The sequence below is a fragment of the Oreochromis niloticus genome, linkage group LG17 (genome assembly GCF_001858045.2).
Source record: "Oreochromis niloticus isolate F11D_XX linkage group LG17, O_niloticus_UMD_NMBU, whole genome shotgun sequence".
NCBI lineage: Eukaryota > Metazoa > Chordata > Actinopteri > Cichliformes > Cichlidae > Oreochromis > Oreochromis niloticus.
This window is the reverse complement of record NC_031981.2, coordinates 35,112,508-35,135,998: the sequence shown is the minus strand read 5'-3', so window position 1 is coordinate 35,135,998 and position 23,491 is coordinate 35,112,508. Positions and strand designations below refer to the sequence as shown.

Below are 23,491 nucleotides of genomic sequence, written 5' to 3'. Positions count from 1 at the left end.
TTTATTGTTGATGAAGATTTTAATAACGGCATTGCACAACAGAGGATCTGTCCTAATGTTTAATGGTATAACTGTTTAAAATAAAATATGTTAGGAGAAATATAATATACACAGATGAGGACAGAATTATTAGCTCGCTGATAAAATATAACGTTTCGGTCAAAATGATCCTAGGTGCTTTTTTAATGGAGCCAGGGATTTTCAACATTTCTAAACATACTAATTTTTATTTCTATTTGCACACAATGACATTTATGACCCCAGGACAAATAGCTGCTGCATTACTGCAGCTAATGGGGATCTTACTAAACTCCAGTGAAAAAATCTGACTTCATAGAAGTAACTATATACATAGTTCTATGTATTGATTACGTATTGATCACTTAAAATATGTAAAAGACCCTGCTGATTTTGTGTAATATTTATTGGCTCCACTGTATATGGCATTGTTTCCTCACATCACTCCTCTACCTTTAACATTCCTTCCTTATGACATTCTTTGGATTTCATTTCAACTGTCATTACAGTCTAACAGCTGTTAGTGACTCAAGCGGAACAAACCAGCTGTCCTTATATGCAAATCTAAGGTAGGGCCTAGGAATGCAAAATAAACCAATGGGATTATTTAAGTATTTTCACAATCATCTATCATTTAGAAGCTGGCATGCGCTGAAAACTAGAAACATTTTAAATACTCCTTAACTTGAATGTAGCTGAGGAAATTTGAAGAGTATCTGGAAAAAAAACATAAAGGAACATATTAGTCAACTTTTTTCTTTTAAATTTAATTTATTAAAGTTAATTTAATAATTTAATTTAAACACATTCAAGCAATACCAATTACATCCAAGTAAGATAAATGAGAATAAAACAACATTAGCTGACTTATCTTAAATCTTAACTCAATAAAAGTTACTTACAAAAATCAATCATCCAGCACGAGGTTGTGGGATAACATATAATGGTTATCTACCATAATCTGAACAACCTTATAGCCCTCACACAGCAGCGTTCAGGGCTGAAAAGCCAGTATAGAAGGCACCAAGCCCACAGTTCCTCCAGTAGCCATTTGAGGTCAGTGGCCAAAACTAAATAAAGTTAGATTCTCATAGACTCTCATGTTAAAATGTCCAACTGTACCACTATATAGCTGTATATAGTTGTTAACAAAGAAACAAAAATGGTTTGACCTCAATGCACAGATTCCACTTACCTCTGTGGTATCTGAAAGTTCTTTGAAATGTATCCATATACCGTATTTTTTGGGCCATAAGGCGCACCGGATTATAAGGCGCATTAAGCGAAACAAAACAGTCATATATGTCAAACTTTACTCAACTCATTCTTCTTGCTTCCTCCACTTACGTATTATTGATTCATTAATGTTGAATTCTCTCGCAGCTGCTCAATTCCTGTGTTGTTGCAGTGTATTAATGACCTCGTATTGTAGATGGATTATCTCAGTTGTTCTCCTGACTGAAGTTTGGTCTGTTTACAAGCATTGGGAATCCTCACGTTAACTTTTATCTAGTAGAAACAAGTTAGCATTCATCCTCTAGCTCCACTGTGTTTGTTATGCTAACATAGCTGTGCCGCTAGCGATGATGTAGCACATCATTATTTACCAGCCAACTTCACTAACCCTACAAATGTCACTGCTGTTTAGTTTTTTCTCTTCCTTTATGTTGGAAGTGATGGCAGACCTTTTAATTTTTTTCAGAAATCTCTCTGTCAGAACATGCTATATCATGTTTAGGTGGAAACTAGCGAGCTAACTTCCTGCTATCTTCTAACTCGGTTAAATTTAATAAATTCTGTTTTCATGGATGCCTGGATGTTAAACTTAATTGTTGCACCTGGTAAAGCAGCAACGCTGATCATTTTATTAAAGATGAAATAATTTAGACAGTTTTTAACTCTCAGTGATGCTGCAGTGTTCGCTTGACTTTGGGACCTGAAGAGGATGGAGTTTAGGACCCAGATTACTCTGTGAGGCTCCTGACTAAGGTAGCCGCAATGCTCCGACAAATGCTGATTTGTCCCTGCTGCTTAGCCTTAATCCCCATAGCCAGCTTTTCACTAACAGTTATTATGGTTATAAATTAAGGAGTGGAGTGACAAGATCACTGTCATGGTCCTGGGCCACGTTGGCCCAGTATTCTTAGTTTTCATGTATTTTGTTCCTTATTTAGGCCATGCTTCCTGAGTTGCTCTGTTACGTTGTTTCCTTATGTGTTTTTCCCCTTGTGACTCTTACCCCCTGTGTGCCCCTCTGTGTATCTGTGAGCCCTCGTCTCTCCTTGTGTTTTATTCCATGTTTTACCCAGCCCGTTATGTCTGTGCTCTCCCCGTGCTCTCTCTCCTCCTGTCTGAACCTCTGTGCACTTCCTGTTTTACTTTGACAGTCTCCCGTCAGTGTTGGGTTCACTCCTGTTGTGTCTTGTTATGATTATCAGTGTCACCTGTGTTCCCCGTGTGCTCCCACTTCCCTGGTTAACCCTCTGTGTATTTATGTCTGCCTCTCCCTCAGTTCTGTGTCGCGTTCTCCCTCATGCTGTGTGTTTCTACCTGTAGCTCCCTGTGTGTTTTGTTAGAGTCTTCCCAGTTTAGATTTTGTAGAGTTTTTGTGTTCAGCAATTAAAGCTGCCATTTTGAGTTCAGTCCAGTCTCCAGTGAGTTTGCGTTTGGGTCCAATTCCTGCCGGCACACAGCCGAATCATGACAATCACAAAGGAAAGATGCAAAGGTGCCCTGGATACAAACATAACAGCAAGATGTAAGATCCAAGCTGGGGCTACATACATTGAAAGGCACATCTAAGTAGCTTTAATGGTGTACAGGAACATATGTGCCACATATGAGCTGTGTCCCAAAACGTCAGCTGCATCCTCCGGAGGCCGCATTTGAAGGCCGATTACGTCACAGCCAGGCGACAAAGGCTGTCCCAATTTGTCGACTCCTTCAAATGCGGCCGACAAATGTGTCCTTCATTTTCCCGAATTTGAAGGATGGGTTGGGTTCGTGGCCCACCATATCCCAGAATTCATAGCGCAGCCCAGCCAAATTTCAGCTGCCAACAATGGCGGCCGCTACTAAGTTTTAAAATTAGTCTTATTAATCTTTCTGGGTCACAAAATAAACTTTTAACATATTTTCAGGCGAGAAAGTAGCTGTGTAAACTTCAAATATCTGCTTGGTTTATCAAGACATCGCATAGTGCGCCGACGTTTTCGGAGATGTCTGTTACCCACCTGCTTGATAGCAAGCCAGGGGGGTTCAATGGTCACTCCAGCCGGCGAGAGCAGCGGACTCCCGGCTTCATCGTTTTCAGACCCCCGCTCTTTCGCTACTCAGGTTAAACATGATATATAAGTCACTCGGATAACTTAAAAATGTAATTGTTTGCCTATTTTCAGTGTTTTATTTGTTCCGGAGTAAATCGGTTTGGCTGAGATCAAAGTTATTAGATTATTAGATTAAATAAAACTTTATTAATCCATCGGGTGGGTTCCTCCGGGATTTTCACACAGCTGAATAAACGTCAAACAGAAAACTGATTAAACCGAAGTGTGAGATGGTCGATAATTTACACCAGTGTCCTGTTATATTTTAGATAGCAAGGAGCAGACGGCCGAGTTTATTAAACTCCACAGACACGGCGGTGACGCAAATCTGAAGGCTAGACCGTCCCATTTCACAGCCTCGCACTTCCGGCCTTCTCGGTCTTTGAAGGACCCGGCCCACGTAGACCGCGAAGGCCGGGTCCTCCGAAGGATGCAGCCGACGTTTTGGGACACAGCTTGATTTGAAGTTCGCAACTCCATATGGGAGTGGCTTCTCAACCACCGCCAGTGGTGGTTGAGAAGACAGGGGTAAGGTCCTGTGGGACTCCAAGTTCCAGACAGACAAGCAGGTGCAGGCGAACCAGCGAGACACTGTGGTGGCTGACAAGGAGCAGAACACCACAGTTCTGACAGATGTGGCAATCCCAGTGGACAGAAACATCTGGAAAAAGGAGCAAGAGAAAACTGAGAAGTACCAGGAGCTGAAGGAACAATTGAAGCTGATGTGGAAGGTAAAGTCCAAGGTAGTCCCAGTGGTAACAGGAGCATTAGGAGCTATACCCCAAAAGTAGAAGAGTGACTCCAGCAGATTCCAGGCAGAACATTAGAGGTCTCTTTCCAGAACACTCAAAAAAATAACTCTTTAAATGAACATAAAAAAATCATGGAAAGAATTTCCACGTGATTGAATTGCTTTATTTTAGCATTATGCAATTCTGTAATTCCAACTTAATGTACTCAAGTTGGACCAACTTAATTAATGATTGATGAATCAACGTATTTACTGCATTTGAATCCAATATAAGATAATAGTGTTGATCCAACTTTAAGGGTTTTGTTCCAACTCAATTCAGTAGGTTTTCTCCAACTAATGTACTGAATTTGGTTCCAACTTAAGTTAACTGAGTTGAACCAACTCATACAAATTATGTTAATCCAACACAAGTGTTTAATGCTAATAGAAAGCCATTTAATAATGTGGAAATTCTTTCCATGATTATTTTAAGTTCATTTAAAGAGAAATTTTTTTGGAGTATTTAACAAAGTCTAGAGTCTGGATAACATGCATTGCACTATTACAATATCTAAAACTTAAATAAAAAAAAATTGTCATACAGATCTTTTTGTTTTCTCCAATTTATTGGATTTATAGCAAATTTCATATAACGTGTGAAGAATACATGTAATGCAAGTTATATCACAGAAAAACAAAAAAGTAGTGGACATGGTGGCAACTTAACCTGTTCAAACCATTTTTTAACCACAATGAACGGCTGAATCAAGTGATTTTGAAGGTCAAAGAGATGCACTTTCAAAAAAACAAATATCACCAATTTTGTATATCTCAAAATGAATAAAAAATGCATGGTATCATCTGTCTGCAGTTCTTTCTGGTTCATGTTCCAGATACATGGTGTAGCTGTTGTATTGGCAACATTTCTCAACGAGAAAGAAGAGTTTTGAGAACCTGTACTTTGTTGGATAGTTTGTGTGCATCCAACTCCATAAGAATCTTCTGCAGAACCTCAAAGGTGTACCTGAGTTCTGGAGGGTAGCTCAGGTTTAGTGAGTAGACCAGACCAAGCAACATTGCCACTGCAAAAGCTACATTGCCCAACTCACCCATCACTTCCACCCCCTCTAGAACAATCATAACATCCTGAGGGTCATCGCCAGGCTCCGCACCCTCTGATCGAATGACACAGATTCCAAAGACTGTCTCTGCTATGGCAGTGGCGATGCTTTTATCAACGTCCTGTGACAATTAAAAAAAAAAGAAGAGAGAGAGAGATAATTAATGTAAAATACCTAAAAGCTTTATTCATTCAAACTTTATAATAATGTAAATGTAATCAAAAATGACTGCCTGATATTTTTTCTGACTCAAGACAATCTAATTCAATACCTCAACAAAGTCCTGTCTTTTAAAATATTGAGATGTGATAGGGGTGGCTGTGGCTCAGGAGGTAGAGAAAGTCGTGTACTGGATTAATCCTCGGGTTCTCCAGTCTGAATACCAGAACTAACCATGGGTAAGATACTGAACCCCAAGTTTCCAAAACTTGGGGAAAGTTTTGATGAACCCCAAGTTGCTCCTGATACATCCATCAAAGTGTGAATGCTACATAGAAATACTTGTATGAATGTGTGCGTGAATGGGTGAATCATTATATGATATTAGTTCTGTGATGCTATTATTTTATGAGGTTAGTATAAAACACTCAAGAATGGTGCGTGCAGTATCTAGTGAGAAAAATAAAGCCCTTCCTTTTCCTATTTTTAAAAGGTAATTTTTAAAGCCACAAACTTCTTGTATGTAGCTTTTTATATGTAGTTTGAGCCTATCTTTGATCATCTCCTTATATAAGGATAAATGCAAATTAACATACCAGGTAATCCTTCACCAGCTTCTCTGGATCTTCATTCAGGTACACGCAAAGACCTTTGAGGATGCATTCTCTTCTGACTTCAACAGCAGCAGTCTTAATACACAGAGGAAAAATACATAAATTACACAAATATACTCTCTCTCACTCTCCACACATACATATATACATACATATACATACACACACACACACACACACACACACATATGTGTGTGTGTGTGTATGTGTGTGTATATATACATATACACATATATATATATATATATATATATATATATATATATATATATATATATATATATATACACACATATATACATATACATATATATATACACATATATACACACATATATACATATACACATATACACATATATACACAGATATATACACACACACACACACATATATATGGAAATCCATTTCAACAACCTAGCAGTGGGGTTAAAGAACGTTTTGTGAGAAATTTAGAGGCTATTGTTTTGCAATCTTTACCCCTTTGGAATAGTCTTTACGCATTTTAGACAAATCTGTCATTGTAATATTATTTATTACTTTGTCTATGAATTTAATCATGCCATACCATCCCCAATTCAAGAAAGTTTGGATGATGTGTAAATGTACATACAATCAGAATGCAATGACTTCCTAGTCTCAAAACTACATGTCACTTACAAATGAACATATTAAATTTTTAATCTGGGAAAATTTGAAAATTTTTAAGAAAAATATTAGCTCATCTTGAATTTGATGAACAGGCCTGCCAGCTCTCCAGACCCCATAACATTTGGCACGTGATAAAATGAAAAAAAAAAATGACAAAAGAGGACCCCAGGCTGAGAGTTTTTATCGGTTTTTAGCTTTCTCTGTGTGTTATGAATAAATTATCTTTTTTTTGGTACTGGTACTAGTTTTATTTATTTGTGACACCTTAAGGGCTGGTCCGTGAATATATTGTCAGACATAAACCGGTCCGTGGAGCAAAAATGGGTTGGGGACCGCTGCTGTACATGCTGTCCTCATATCAAATTTGTATGTAGTTTAAGCCTATGTTTGCATTCTTTTTCTAATGTATTTACTCTCAAACTCGCTGTTGAACCCATTTCCTAGTATAGGCCTCTGTAGAGCAGCTAGAATTGTGTATCAGACAAGAATGAGATGACATTCTTCTCCCAAAAGTCGAGCAACAGAGGCCTATACTATGAAGCGAGTTCAACATACCCAGGGTATCTTTCCCTTATCTGGATTAACACTGGTGATCAGGATGTGCACTCACACGAAGTTGGTTATTAACTCATTAACTTAACCTAGGATTTCCCCGGCTCGTTTCCATAAAAAGGGTGGTGTTAGCAATATCTAACCAATCTAAAGGAGCGTTTCACGGGTCATATGACTCTTCTTCCATGAAATAATCCCTATAAGTGTACTCTAGGGACGTTATCAGATAGGGATTAACAATCTATAAAGAAGACTAAAATATAACAGTAAAAAACACCCATGCTGTTTAGGGACTAGTGATGAATGGTGCAGCAAATGTTGAATCTGATGTTTTAATAAACAGAGCAGTAAAATAAACATTGTAGTTCCAGTAAATTATTTGCTTAAAGTGCTGTTGTTTATTTGTAAGGTGATATCAGCACATTAGAGTCTGAAAATTTAAACTGGACTCACTTAAACACTAAACTTACCATCCCGCAGCCTGATAAAGGAGACATGGAAATCACATTAGCTTGTCTCCATATCAAAGTGAAATCAATGTCACTGAACAGATATTTTAGGTGAATTACAAATTTAACTGATTAGTTTTCAGCTGCAGTTCAAGCAGAATAAAAATTAGCAGATTAGAATCAAGTACAAAAACATTTACAAATGTTTCTAACTCTATTTCTATGTTTATTTGTAAGTAAAAGATGGTTTTGAAATGCAAATCACTGCATTCTGGTTTTAGTTACACTTTACACAATATCCAAACTTTCTTCAATTGGGCTTGTATAAATATATCTTGTCATACCTGGGTTGCAGGTGCCATGATGGTCTTAATTTTTCGCCCTTGTATTCCACCCTTCTTGGCATATATCTTCATAAGGTTTGCCGAATAACTATCCAGCTGGGAGAAGAACTTGGACTGCAAATGGATTGTTGTAATCCTCTTGAATTCTGCACTCACCTGCAAAAGGCAGAATAATAATCCAACAGACAAAACTCAGTTTGACTAATAATAAGAATACATTTATAACTGAGATTTACACAGCACCTTTCAAAAAAACCCCAGGATACTTAACAAAGGAAAATACAACCACAAATAATTAACAGAGGATTGTGTTGTCATTATTCAGTCCACTTAAAAGTGAGTCAAGTCTGTTCAATACATGTCAATGCATAATCCATTAATTTCTTGTATATTAGGTTCCTGCATTCATATTTGTAACTAAGCTAACACAGGCTGCTTTAGCTGACCTTCAGTAAATCCCATGTGGTCACAAGTTACTTTTATATAATAATCCAATGGAAGCAAAATATTGCTGTTTTGTTAAACCCATTCAATTACCTCACACACATGGAAGAGAGCTGGCCACCTCATTTTGAAATCAGCGATCATCGGTGCTTCACGTATCACCTCTTGCCTTCTGAGAGCCAAGGTCTTCTCCATCATTGCAGCCACCCTATGGTCATTGTTTTTTTTCTTAACTTCTGACAGGAGGTCCACTCTGATTTCTTCTAGTGTCTCTGCAGTTTCACCAGCTGGATAAGTGGGGCAGTAATTCACTTCAGCTTTTTTTGGCTTCTTCACGCCATACGCAGGAGTACATTTGCCATCAGGTTTATGTTTTAAGGAATTCACAGTAACTTCAGGGCATCCAAGCCGTCTAAGCTTAGTTCGGTAGTTAGCAAGTTTATACTTCAAGCTTGTTTTCCATCCGCCATATCCAGTGACTGAACCAGGCTCTTTCAAACATGGATGGGTTGTTACAAGAGCTTCTGCGACCTCATCAAACTCCCTGTCAGAGAGGTAGACCTTGTACTGAACAATTGTTTCAGCTAAACCATCAAGAATGGCAGACTTAATTTTATGATCAGGATTCAACAAAGCTCCAGTTTCTTTGAAAGTAGCATTGGCCCTGTCCAGCTGTAGTTGAGTATCATAAGAGAACCGGGGAATGGGGAAGACATCGGGCTATGCAGTGGCTCTTGAGGACGTAGATTCAGGAGAAGACAATATGTCTGTATCAAATGAGTTCCCAGGAGATGAAAGGGATGAGGAGTCATCTAGAGTGCGGGAAGTGGCAGCAGATGAGTAAAGAGGGAGCAGTGGCTCACCAGGCTCGACAGGTGCAACTGAGCTAAAGATGACCTTGATGGTACTTTTGTCCTGGATGTCCGACATTGACTCCAAGTTGGTGAATTCATTCCCAAATTCTGCATCCATGAACTGAAGCCTGAAGTCCCCATTAACTCCACACTGTCCCTTTATCTGCTGAACTAGCTCACTGACAGACTCTGGCATCCCATTTGGAAGGATCAATCTCCGGGAATCATTTTCGGAGAAAATGATTCTGAGTTTCACCATTGCAGCCATTTCACAACAGCCTAAAAGAGGAAATTAAGACAACGTTAACCGTTTCAACAAGGGTAAATCTGATTTCAACAAAGCAATTCGATAAAGGTGTGGCAGGCTATGTCCATTAAAATTGATGTAAATAAAATAATGCCACATTAATTTTCAATACATTTTAGATTTATTAGACTGCCTGTCATAAAAATGAGTTAATTCCTGTAATTTGGACTCTTTCCTTTTCAGTGAGTTCAACATTTTACCATGTTGAACAGGAATGAAGAATTTCAAAATGAATTATTCACATTTTTATAATCAAATTTAAACTGGAATTCTCTCAGGAGTAAAATTAATAAAGCATAACATTCTCTTCAGGAATTAAAATAAATAATTGTAACTTGGCATCTTAATAAGAATTTGCTTTACCATTTATTTCTAGTTCTGCAAGATAATATATTGAAAATTAAATGCATAACAACATTAATTGTACTTTAGCAATAAAAATATTTAGATTATAGAGCTTGTCCACACTGCAAGTCTCTAAGTTTATTAAGTAGACAAATATTTTATTTCAAAAAAATTTAAAAACAGAAAAAAATATCTGTTCATGTTTGGTCTTTCCTCCTCAGTGTACTAAAAACATATATCAATTGTTAAGGAAACTACTGTGCAATAGTTGCAACTTACAAACTTACACATTTCAACAACCCATACATAAAATACATAAAATGTGTATTTATCACAACAGTTTCTGTGGTAGAGCCCAACTAGCTTATTTGCAGAGGTTAAGTTATAAACAATATCTACATTTGAAGTAGCTATGTCTTTCATATTAGGCTTTTATACTTGTGCTAGCTTGACATTGTGCTATATTGTTGTACTAACGTGCTAGCTAGCACAAATGGCATAAACAGACAGATTTTAAAAAAACAAAAAACAAAAAAACAAATGTGAATAAATATCACTGAAAAGAATAGACAAACTAATGATATCTTTACGCAAAAAGTATTTTCATCTGGATGGATGAAGACAGATTCACTCTTACCTTTCCAAGATGACCGCGAAGCAAACCATGCGCTTTCCTGTCTCCTGTGGTTAAAATCACGTGTGATCTTGTGATATCGCGAGTCTTTAAGGCAGCTAACCACTCTTGTTAGATTTTATCATGTCATATCAACAAGAATAAATTTAAGAGGTGCTAAATTGATAAATTTCATGCAGATCATATATGATTTAATTACGTTCACCTTGGAAACACAAATTAATTTTGTTCAAATCACATGTTAGAGACTTGTAAATGCAATAACCACCCAATTTCACTTTTTTGAGTGAAGAGTGTAGTCTTAAGAACAGCTAAACAGTTCCATTAAGTCTCCAGTCATAAAGTCACAAGTGTTTTTCAATCTCCAGCCCATGTTCTTCCTAATGTACAATATGTCAGCCTATTTAAATAGATGTGCCTCACATATCTCATTTCAGGAAAGCTAGGCTATGTAAGATAGTAGGAATAAATGACCTACATTTAAAGCAGAACAAAGCTTTTATATGGCAACTTTTAGCATTAAAATATATTATCACTGTTGTCTTCTCCTCAGCTTTATTTACTTTAGTTTTTGTCTGACCTTCTGTCTCTGACCATCCCTTCTTCTTCCTCGGTGTTCACATTCCTCATTCACTTCACTTTGCCTGCTTCTGTCTCTCTCAGAGGAAGATGTTGTGTTCTGCTCTTATTATCATCATCATGGTATTTCTTTAAGAACTAAAAAACTAAAGCTTGCTTTATGAGTTTGGATTTTCAAGTTAAGTCTACAATTACTAAAGATGGGAAAAAAAGATGGCAGACCATGATGATGTAAAGGTGAATTAATATGAAAGGTAAATTTGTGGTACATATATTTAGATACTTATATATTTTTATGTGTGCTTTTATGGTGCAAGTGTATTTCCCAAGATTTTCTTTTTATATTTCTGTAAAAACAAATGAATATCTTTAAATGCTGTGAGCATTGCAAACTAAATTCCAGTGCCTCTGTCTTGTATTTGGATTAAGGTGGAAATGGCATGAGTGAACAAAAGGCAGGTCTTAGCTCCATGCCCTGCTTTCTGTTCTATTGGCTAACTCCATCAGGTGGTAATCAGTGCCATACAATCACTTCTACCTCCCAGTGCTCTTGATTCCCAAAGGTTTAGTAATCTTCCCAGAAGAATTTAAGAAGTGGTTCATTTGCTGATATCTTTGGGTAGCACAGCAGGACAAACAGAGTTAGCATGTGCTTTCCATGTGTAGAACCTTCTGGCTAAGCTGCATCCTGAGCATGCTGCCAATTATGCTTGTTGTGCTTATTCTACTCATTGGGGAACCTTGTACAGCCTTACTGAATTTCCCATTTGGCTTGCAGCTGTGTGTCATTTGGTGATTGTACAAGTCAATAAATGCAACAGATCTCTTTCAATCTTTCAATGTTAACGCAGCAAACCAAAATCCACATTTCAATACTCTGACAACAAAAAAAACACAACTTAACTATATACCCTGAATTCCTCAGCTAACCCCTGCAGGCATGACAAATTGGAATCTCACTAATAACTTTTAATTGCAATTTGCTTGTGAGCAAAGTGCACTACACGCCAACTGCAAGTCGCTTACCTCGTCTTCTCTGCCTGTAGCTCTAAACCCCTCCAAAAATTGTGTAATTCTACAGAGGTAATGAGCTTGGACTTGAAATCAACACTATCCCAAAGAACAGTGCTACTGGTCCTCACCTTTAGCTTGATGGAGTAGCAGTTCCTTGTTGTACAAACTGTCTGTAAAGGGACTGAAACCTTTAGCATCTTATCTGCTCTAAACCTTTAAATAAATTCCTTATCAAGGAAACCTTCACTTCCACTCATCTCGGTTTGGCTAAGCAAACATGCCTTGCTCAGTTATTTTGCTGCTTGCTCTTTAAGCTCCAGCATACCTACTGTCTTTATTTTAAAACCTTAGACTTCCCAGTCTTTGACTTTTTCCTTTTGGAGCACATCATTCATGTGCTACGAACGCTACGCTTCACACCTAAGAGGTTTTCACCCATCTTGACTCATTTGGTGACGTGTGGGGCCACACTCCAGTGATAGCCTGCCCTTCCCATAATTGTTAATTTAAAAAATGGAAATGATTGTATTTAGAATGGTGTGAAAAAATAAAACTAGTTAAATAAATATTTTTCTTGTCCATATTTTCTTTACTACACCAAAGACTTCTGATGTATTGACATAAAGGGTGGCAAATTCAAACCGCTTACTCACTGACATTACAGTCAGTAAACAGCACCATGGTAACTTTAAAAATGAAACTAAAACATGAAGCTGTACCAAGAATGAGGGTGCAGCAAGCCTTAAAGGAAAAGCTTTCTTCTATCTCTGCACAGTTGTGCAACAATCTGAGAAGAGAGGACAGGAGTGCATTTTACAGTAACCTTCATAAAGAAGTCCTGCCATCTGCCATAATAAGTAATGAAGAGTAGTAATGAAGAGGATTCAAATACAGGGAATATACTGGCACTCATAGTCATGTGATCAGTACATTGATATTGATTGTGACACTTTACAATAACTCATAATTTATGCTATCTAAAGCTCCAACAGTATAAAATTTAACTAAAGCACTTAATTCCATAATCTATGTCAAGTATTAACAAGAGGTTTGTTTAATTTACTTTGTTTTTAAAATTAAAAATTACCCTCATTTGATGTTAGACCAATTAGGTCTGGTTTACCTTTGATGGCAGAAAGCCTAGTTGTGGGTGGCTTCACATGTTTGCCTTAAACACAACCAGCCTCTACTTTGGAAAAGTGTAGAAGAAGGGTATGAGCAATCAAAACTGCTGTTTGCATATCCCCTGCAGGTGAAACTACTGCAGATCGGGTACTGAGGACCGTGCAAAGTCATTTTGATGTGTGCCATCTGACATTTCTGACCCAGATCTAGTCATCTGTACTCTCTTTTTCAACAGCTGGACTTGTCCTTATAGCCATAATGAGACACGGAACCTCCAAACCAAATGACACCACAGTGAGTGTAGTGTATACTGAATAGTACTAATCGCTGTTCTGTCACACAAAAAATGCATTGAAATTGATTCACTGACACCCCCAACGTTGCGATGTTCAAGATCTTTATGGTATGCTCATATAAATTACAGAAAAACTGTTTAATCAGAGGATAGCATCAAATCATTTATCCTTTTAGCATATTGATCTGGTCAGTTATGTATCAGAGGAGGGTTTTAATCAGTTTCTGCTGCTGTGGTGTAAATGAAATTAACAACAGGTGCAGTAGGGGAAGCAGCAATGAGACAACCCCCAAAACAGGAATGGTTTTACAGGTGGAGGATGCTGACTTTTTCCCCTCATCATCTTTTCTGAGTGTTTTCTCACAAGTGTTGCATTCTGCTAGCGTCAGTGTCAATACTGGTAGAGGGTTTGCTGTGTCTCCCAGCACAGTCTCAAGAGCATGGAGTAGACTCCAGGAGACATGCAGTTACTCTAGCAGAGCTGGACAGGGCTGTAGAAGGTCCTTAACTCATCAGCAGGACTGGTACCTGCTGTTTTGTGCGAGGAGGATGGTAAATGGCCTGTATTTGTATAGCGCTTTACTTAGTCCCTATGGACCCCAATCACATCCACCCATTCATACACTGGAGATGGCAAGCTACATTGTAGCAACAGCTGCCCCGGGGCGCACTGACAGAGGCGAGGCTGCCGGACACTGGCGCCACCGAGGCCCTCTGACCACCACCAGTAGGCAACGGGTGAAGTGTCCCAAGGACACAACGACCGAGTCTGTCGGAGCCGGGGCTCGAACCGGCTAACCTTTCGATTACAAAACGAACTGCCAACTCTTGAGCCACGATCAACCCACGATCGAGGAAACAGGATGAGCACTGCCAGAGGTACAAAATTACCTCCATTTAAAGCAAATAGACTTCATGAGGGTGGCCTGAGGGCTCCAACATCCTCTGGTGGGTCTTGTGCTCACTGCCTTGCACCATGGAGCCTGATTGGCATTTGCCATAGAATATCAGAACTGCCAGGTTCCCTCTGAGCACATGTGACAGACATGAAAGGGTCTGGAGAAGCAGTGGAGAACGTTGTGCTGCCTTGTTTAGCATGACAGGTTTAATTGTTGGCTCAGGTATGGTTTGAGGAGGCATATCCATTGAGGTACGCGCAGACCTGTACAGTCTAAAAGGCACTCAATCAAAAAAAAACAAAAAACAACAACAACAAAAAAACAAAAAACAAAAGCAAAACAAGCACAGGTTGTTGTGTACCTTCACTATCTAGCAATCTATTACCTGTCTTCATAAAGACAAACATTAAAGCCACAGCTGGGTCAAATTTGATTCTCTGCTGTTATTTTCCATGAGCGCATACACATATTACCTTTTATAGTCCTTAATAGCATGTATTTTACAGGGAAGAATGGAGGCATGTTCTTTGTAATCTGCACAACCTTACACACTAAACATGCATTATTTTCACTTGTCCCTCAAGACCACAATCAGCAGAGACCTTATGTCAACACAAATACACTCTCTCAGTGTGGAGTCTGTGTTCAAAGTGTTCCACTTTGTCAAAGCCACAGGTTTTATGAAGATTAGTATACACACACATTTAGTGTCGGTAACCTAAAGCCATCACTGTCTTCTTCTGCTGTTTATTTGTCTACATGTCTGGGAAGCTGTAGAACTCAGTATTACAGTAACTCTCTTCACCTTCTCTTCAGTGCTTCTCGCTCCCTTTCCACCTTAGCTCTTCTCTCCATTCTGCGCTCAATTTCCTTGCTGCCTCCTTTCTGTCATTCAGCTTTCTTCCTCCATCCTATCCCAAACTTGTTCCTTACAGTACTTTCAACTCTCCATCCTCATGCGTTTTCATGTTGTGTTTGCCTTGTCCGCCTGCAGACATCTGTCTGTGTTAATTATGTGCATGTTTGTCATCCTATTTTGTTTAAATAGCTTGGATGTGCTGAATTCATCCCTTTCCATAAATGCATTCATCAGCACTGCTGTTTAATTTTCCATGAAACAAAGGGTGGCATGTTACCCAGAAGGCTGCGATGAAACCACTGTCCCATCAATTACCTGCTGTTGATATTTTCAACAGGAGAAGTGTTTGCTTTTGGTGATCAGGACTGTTCGCTGATGCCCTTGCACACTCCAAACAAAAAGAAACGCACTGTGCTTAAGAACAGGCTTTCTTTGAGAAATAACTGTGCAAAAAAACTAATCAAGATCATGTAATTTAGGATATTGCTCGTGATTGTGTCTGATTCCTGACTGAGAGACATGACCCGGAAGTATCTGTGTGGCAGCCATACTAACAGCTGCTCCAGGGAAAGGAGCTTCAGTGCTTCCTTTAGTATAGGATACACTGGATCATCCTTTTCCTTGACTTTGATGACATTTTTTTTATTGTGGTCAAGGAAAAGAGGTTAGGATTGGGACATAGGAGGTCCTTTTGGACCGCATCCAACCTCTCTCAAAGGCTTCAGGGGATCTGCCAGGCCCAGGAGCTATTGCCAATCCTCAGTGAGGCCTTCCCCAAACCGCAGCCTCTGGCCTAGCTTGTTGCTCCATTATAAACAAGAAGCACTCCAAGAGTGCAAACCTTACACAAGGCTGCTCACTCTGGGGTAGTGTTTACTTTTAAGGGAACAGTATTGTATTTTATATACATTAATTTTGTTTTCTTTTGTAAGGCTGTAAAACAAATTGCAAACTGCAAGCTTTTGTTATGTGCTCTGTTCAATCCATTTTAATGTATTTAACATAATTTTTTTCTTTGTATTATTATAGGGTTTTTACCTCACAATAAAAAGCACTTTGAGGCAACCAGTGTTGGCGATTTGGAGCCATATAAATAAAACTGAATTAAACTGAATTGGCAGATGTGAATTGTAAAAGTAAAGTCAGTGGTCCAAAGTAACATGATATTTAGAATCCCCAAATATCATTCCCATATATGCCTATATGTTATCAATACAAACACTGACAGTAACCCACAGCAATGTATAGCCACTAGTTGTAGGTTTGCTCATTGGGAAGAGGTAATTTCTCAGTCACTTATCACTACGGTTCACCTCTCTCTAAAGGGATTTGGTAATGTTAATGTAGCTTTCTCATTGACAAGAAATCGGGAAAACGTTGCTAACCTTCACTTCACTTGCTCTGTTTGCGCATTCGTCAGGGAGGCATTAGGTAGCATGGACATTGTTTTTCTACTGAAAACATAGCTAGGGAGTGACTTGTAACAGCTGTTCTCCCAAAAAACCAACAAAAATGACCTTTATATAAAAGAAAATGTATTGCATGCCACCCTTTCCTGGCTGAGATGCTGATTCTCATTCCCACTGCTTGACATTTGGCTATGAAATACTCCAGTGCAGGCTATCACCTGGTGAAGCCAACAGAACCACATCATCTGCGAAAAACAGAGACGAAATTCTGAGACCACCCAAGTGGAAGCCTTCTGCCAATTGGATATGCCCAGAAATTCTGTCCATAAAAATTATGGTCAGAATCAGTGAGAAAGAGCAGCCCTGGCCGAATCCAAAACCCACTGGAACAAGTCCGACTTATTGTGGCAATGCGAAGCAAGCTCTTGCATAAGTTGCAATGGTTGTATAAGAACTAGGCACCCGTTCGGGGTGGCTGTGGCTCAGGTGGTAGAGCAGATCAGCTACTGATTGGAAGGTTGGTGGTTCGATCCTTAGCTTCCCCAGTCTGCATGCCAAATATCCTTGGACAAGATGCGTTCATCGGAGTGTGAATGTAGTTTAGTTTGCACTTGTTGCAAACTTGCACGTGTTTAGAAGTGCTTGTATGAATGGGTGAATGAGGCATGTTGTATACAGCGCTTTGAGTACTCCGGGAGAGTAGAAAAGCGCTATATAAGAATCAGTCCATTTACCATTTACACCTCGAAGTACCTCTCATAGATACTCCAAGGGACTATGGGCGTTTATCAATATGCGTACTTGTGCATACTTGCGTTCTCGTGTACTCGTGATACGTCATCAGTCGGAGACCAAGTACTGTTCCAATTCGAAGTACGCATCAAGCCGAGAACGCGAAAAAGTCCCGGATGTGTTCTCGATCCGCCCGTTTTATCGAGCATGCATCGGTATGGACTTGGTACAGCTATATATCCCAGAATGCATTTCATCCAAAACTTAACAGCGGACTCCCGGCACATCGTTTTCAAACCACTTCTCACTACTCAGGTTAAAGAAACCCCAGCAGCTGTCTATAGTATTGAGTGTCCACTAGAATAGAAATAAATGCGTTCTAACATCTCACCTGCTTGTTTTTATTAAGGTATGTACACATATGTACATGTACACTACTTTTATTAATAGAGGTTTCACTACTGAGGTTAAAAATGATATATGAGTCACTTAGATCACTTCTAAATGTTAATGTTTGGTTTATTTCAGTGTTTTATTTGTTCCTGAGTAAACCGGTTTGGCTGTGATTACAGTTAAGCTTCATAACATGTTACTCACAGTTAAATTAAGATAACCTTTATTAGTCCCACACGTGGGAAATTTGTTGGTAGAACATGGTTGCAGAGTCTAATTACTAATACGTTAGTTATAAAAAAAATTACAAGAAGAAAAAGATAAGAAAGAAAGAAACTCAGAATGAGCAGAGCTGCTGTAACAGGCTGCCGCACACGGGGGGCGCCGGAAGAGCCATCAATTAGGAGGGGACGGCAGTAAAAACTCCGGACCTGTGACATCATCAAGTACGCAGGTGTTCCAATTGTACATATCGCGAGTCCGTGCTCGCGTTCTCGGCGGGTACGTACTCCCGTGCGTTCTCGGCGAGTACGTACTCACCGAGAACGCGAGTACGTACTCGCGTACTTGGGCATTGATAAACGGCCAAGGTCTAATGCAGTGGTTCTTAACCCGGGTTCGATCGAACCCTAGGGGCTCGGTGAGCCAGTCTCAGGGGTTTGGCAGAGCCTCCGCCGTGACATGCACGGCTCATTTTGTGCACCAGTAAAAAACATATCTATGTCTTGAATTTGAAAAAAAAAATCATATTTTATTTTTCACTAAAGAGGGGTTCAGTGAATGTGCATATGAAACTGGTGGGGTTCGGTACCTCCAACAAGGTTAAGAACCACTGGTCTAATGCCTTCTCCAAGTCCACAAAACACATGCAGACTGGCTGGGCAAACTCCCATGCATGTCCTTGAGTGGGTAAAGAGCTGGTCCGTGTTCCATGACCTGGATGAAACCTATTGTTTCTCCTCCTTGGAACTTGAAACTGATACTGCTACTTAATTGACCCCCAAGTTTAATTGATGCTAAACTTTGATTAAAGAGCGCTCCCTTCATAAAGTGTCTACCTTACAATATGAAGTCCCTTGAAGCAACCGTTGTTGTGATTTGATTTGATTTGCTGTAAAAATAAAATTGAATTGAAATAAATAAATCGAACTCTTTTGGGAGCAATAATGAAATAATATTACAACATTAATAATAATAATAATAATAATGATGAGCAAATGTGAACTAACATTAACACAGTAGAGAGGATGGAAACATTTCTCTCCTGCTGCAAAAGTGGATAATTTGTGCAGGTCAGATGAAGATCTTTTACGACATCACAGAAAAATGTCCGACAGACATTTCTGAAAATATCTCAAGGTTACTTTTCAGTCTGTGCCTCTTTCATCTGCTTCTCCTCCACTTTCACATAATTCCTCTTCGATAGATTCTTCTTTCACTCAACCCTTTCTTCCTCTCACCTCCTGTCCTCATTCGTGCTTTTCCTCAGCCTCTCTTTTCTCTACTGACTCCTTTTCTACTTCTCTGCCTCTCCATCCATGCCACTCTTCCAAATCACCCAACTTTGTGCATATTTGATGATTTCACTGCCGTCCAGGATAATTATTACACAGTTTTCATGTCACGTGGGGGGCCTGTGGGACCTGCAGGAGATGTGTGTTGCCACCGTTCTGATTAAAAATTTACAGACTTCTTTACAGTGATGATGCTGAACAAAAGGGACTTCTTGTGATGTATGACTAGTGCTTAGTCATACAAAGGAAAAACACATGCACAGTATAGTCATAATTTTGCTACAGCTCTCAGTTGTGTTATAAAATCTTTAATTTTGCTGACATGTAATTGTTTTAACTTAAAATAAGTAGAAATCTCTTGGAAACAATAATGAACAGTGGACAATGCATACATGATATTTCAGTTTTCTTTGACTGGTCAGCTGAAGATTGTGCTGCTGTCATTGACCGCAGTCAGTCCAGAGAACCTAAGTTCATCACTAATGATCCTTGATGACACTGCACAGGTTCCTATACAAATATCTGTCCACTTTATTCATATTAGACTAAAGATAAGGTGAGCAACGGAAGTGAGGATTTTGCTGCTCTGTTGTCCTGTCATTCATTTCTTCATTTGTTTTTCTCTCTCTTGCTCAGGTTCATTGTTTTCTTGTCTTCCATTTTTCAGATATGTAAAGAACTTCATCTTGCTTTCCTCAGACATCAATTTTAAAAATCAGTTTCCACTAGTGGGCAGTTGGTCCCGAGAAATCAAATATGCCAATTCATTTTTTTTCCCTAATATCGTCAATAAAAATGTTGTTGCGTGATTACAAGTGATTTAAAGACGTTATTACATCACCTGTCATAAAAACAAGAGGGCACAAAAATATTAGAAATCTGTCAAAAACGTGCTTAAAACTAAAACTGACATAGCTATGCATCAGACAAATAACAAAGTGAAGTCATGTTTTATGCACCAGTTTGAGCCGACACACTGGACTAATTTTTCTCTTCAGGAATACAAGTAAATGTGTTTTTACTATTTCTTCTGCTTTCTTTGTGAAGCAGAAAAAAAACATAAAAAATGTTTTTGGTAATCATCAATCCTGTTACAGTAAGTAGAACAGCTGTGACGCAAGCTGAGAATGCATTGTCATTATTTACAAGGTTATCAAATCGCAGGTTTTATTAATTATTTTCTGCTTTAATATTAAGTAAAAAGATCATCGGTTTTAAAACATATATATGTTGACATCATTATGAAAGTGGTGTGGATATCTAATGCCTATTTAAAAGAAAGATTATACAAATTTAAACTTTAACATATTACAAATTTGCCTGTGTACAAATCAAGGGTCAAACTCCAGGGCTAAAAAATGAAGACACGGTGTAAGTCTGAACATTTGCATTTCCTTAGGTGGACACTAGAGGCTAACTCCACAAATGACTTAATTCCCCAAAAATCTTATGTTAAAACATCCCAATTTATAGCAAAATAAACAGGTTTATGAAGCAGTACAAAAATGGTTTTGCTTTTCATCATTTGTGTTTTTTCTCAGCAAAACAACTGTACACATTTTGATGTAACTCAGTCATTCTTAAGTCTTAACAAAAGGCCTACTGCTGCTTTGAGTGACAGGTGGATATACTAGCTGTTTCCTGGAACTGGACCTCTCAATCAATGGTGCCTTTTGAGCATTTTGATGTAAATATCTAAAAAATTCTAACTAATTCCAACTCTAGAGTTTACACATGGTCCGAAAAAGCGAAAATATTCAATGAGTGGAAGTTGGAAGTGTTTTGTTGATGACAGATCAGGGTCACAGGCAGTGTTGGGTAAGTTACTTTAAATTAGTAACTTAGTTGCATTATTAGTTACTTCCATCAAAAGTAACTCAGTTACTTCAAGTTACTCGTTACTTTAAAAGTAACTAGTTACTAGGGAAAGTAACTTTGGTTTTACTCAGACTTCTCTTGTTAATGTGTTGCTTCCCTAAGTGGATACCCAGCAGGATTGCCAGCCTTCTAGCTTGCTTACTTGCCACAAGTGCACTGTGTCACCTACCAATAGAAAGGAAAAAATAATGTGCATACTTCCACGAGAGAAATCCCACGCCTAGACCATCGTCGACTGCCGCCATGATTCTAGCCTACGTCACAGCGTCATATGTGCTTTTTACTTCCAACACAAAAACTGCAGTCGTGGTGCTTTTGATTGTACTCAGAACTCAGAAATTCTGCCTTCTGAATAGGAAGATGTAGGTAACACCAGACTGCAGATGAGCTGCATACAGGGCTGGACTGGGACAAAAAAATTGACCCGGGCATTTTGACTAGGCCCACCATTATAGGAAAAATCATAAAGCCTTTGAATGAAAACAAACACTGTTGTGACAGTGATGTACACTGTCTTGATGGTATATATGTATCAATCTATCAATCGTTTGTTGTAAGACTCAGATAATTATTTATTAAAAGCTAGACATTTTAAATGAGAATAAGAATGAAAAGTATTTCTTTGTGCCCCCCTTTCCCTGTTAATGCCCTACCTGGCCCCCTGGCATCACTTTGCTAGATCGGCCCCTGCACAGTTACCAGCTGTCAGCTACTTAGAAAAGGATCCTGGTGTTATTTGTCTCTCAGAAACAGTTCATAACTTCCCTTCAACTCATTCATGTCACCTAAAAGGTAAACCTGTTTCTCCATCACCTGTTCAGCTCTGATGATTCAGTAAGGACATCTCCTGGTTTCATCTTCATGTTTCCCTCTCATCACATATCCAAACCATATCATGACCAGCAGCTTTTACAGCTGTGGCTCCAGCAAACAACAGCTGATACTAGAAATTAATATTAAATAAATTCTAACAACAGCTGATCAAGCTTAAACGTGCTGCTGTTGTTTAACGCGACATCCGCTGGTTTCCTCTTTCTGGCGTGAAGTGGGTGATAAACAAACAAGAGAGAAAAGCCGATCAGCTGATCATTGATCAGTTTCATGATTGAAGTAGAAACAGGAGAGGGAGGGGGGAGAATGAGAGAAGAAGAAACAGCTGTGCAGCGTAACGACAGAATAACTCCAGCTTTGTGTCTTTTTCATTGTAGCTGAAGTCTGGGACAAACTGTGTTCCTTTTCACCTCAATACGAAAGGCATAATGTTTTCTCTGTATACGAGACGATTCCGTTTTTTAGGGTACGGTTGGCAACTCTAATAATTAATCTTATGAACAAAATAAAGTTCAACATCAGTAACATAGCACCCACCCAGCTGTATAGAAACTCCGTCATGCTAGCTAGTACCCAGTACGAAAAAGTCAGCATAACGAAAATAAACTCCACCTAAACTTGGTTTATATCTGACCCAGATAGACTGCAGGTCATAACTTCCTACCTGAAATTCCGTTCACCTGACACTCGGACGGGCGGCCGCTTTGGGTCTCTCCTCTTGCCTCCACTTTCTCTCATCCACCCGCTGGCCTCCACCACTTGCTAATGTTACTGAATCTGTGGAAGCTCCGCGATAGCCACCACACGAAGTAACGAATAATGAGCCTATCTAAATCCCAGTAACGAGTAACGCGTTCCTGATTTTGGCATAATAACTAGTTACCGAGCTCGTTACCACAATAATAACGTAGTTACTGTAACGCGTTACTTAATAACGCGTTAGTCCCAACACTGGTCACAGGTAGGCTGAAACCTATCCCAGCTGTCGCAAGTCAAGAGATGCTCTCTGTACTCTCTGTACAGCTCAGCAGGGCTAACACAATGATAACCACTAAAACACACATTCACACCAATAATCCTAACCCAATGCATGTCTTTGGATGGTGGAAGAAAGTTGGAGTACCCAGAGAGAACATGTAAGCTACAGAAAGTCCTCAGACTGGATTGAAAACCATGGACCTTTTTGCTATGACGTGGCAATGCCACCACGACTAAACCCACATAGCAAAATTGGTATGGCCCGGATCAGGACCACACAATGTGCTTACATATGGCCCACATACCGCAAAGAATGATGGCCCTCTGGTGGCCCAGACCTGGTTTGCCAGAGGTGGTCCACACATGGGCCAGCACAAGGCCAGCTGCATACACGCTGGTGGTCCTGTGCTGGCCCATGTGTGGATTACCTCTGG

The 23,491-nt window shown here is 39.2% G+C and overlaps 1 protein-coding gene across 4 annotated transcripts; it reads right to left on the bottom strand.

Moving 5' to 3' along the window:
* Positions 1-4,198: 4,198 nt before the first annotated feature.
* On the bottom strand, positions 4,199-10,682 carry LOC102075874 (uncharacterized). Of its 4 annotated transcripts, none has more exons than XM_019346386.2 (6): positions 10,555-10,682; positions 8,505-9,544; positions 7,968-8,123; positions 5,954-6,046; positions 5,187-5,319; positions 4,199-5,108 (listed from the first exon to the last, which is right to left on the bottom strand). In XM_019346386.2, exons 2-6 carry the CDS (start codon positions 8,607-8,609, stop codon positions 5,005-5,007), a joined length of 591 nt encoding a protein of 196 aa, XP_019201931.1. In that variant the 5' UTR covers positions 8,610-9,544; positions 10,555-10,682; the 3' UTR covers positions 4,199-5,004. The 4 variants fall into 4 exon arrangements, with proteins under 4 accessions (XP_019201931.1, XP_025755151.1, XP_019201930.1 ...); XM_025899366.1 differs by having other exon boundaries at positions 4,199-5,101; XM_019346385.2 differs by having other exon boundaries at positions 4,199-5,319.
* Between the last annotated feature and the right edge of the window lie 12,809 nt (positions 10,683-23,491).

Excerpts from the sequence above, each read along its gene's own strand:
- LOC102075874 (XM_019346385.2), bottom strand. The coding sequence starts at position 8,609 with ATGATGGAGAAGACCTTGGCTCTCAGAAGGCAAGAGGTGATACGTGAA. Across the intron at positions 8,124-8,504 it reads CTCTCTTCCATGTGTGTGAG|GTGAGTGCAGAATTCAAGAG; the intron begins GTAATTGAATGG and ends TGCCTTTTGCAG. Across the intron at positions 6,047-7,967 it reads TCATGGCACCTGCAACCCAG|ACTGCTGCTGTTGAAGTCAG; the intron begins GTATGACAAGAT and ends CTGTGTATTAAG.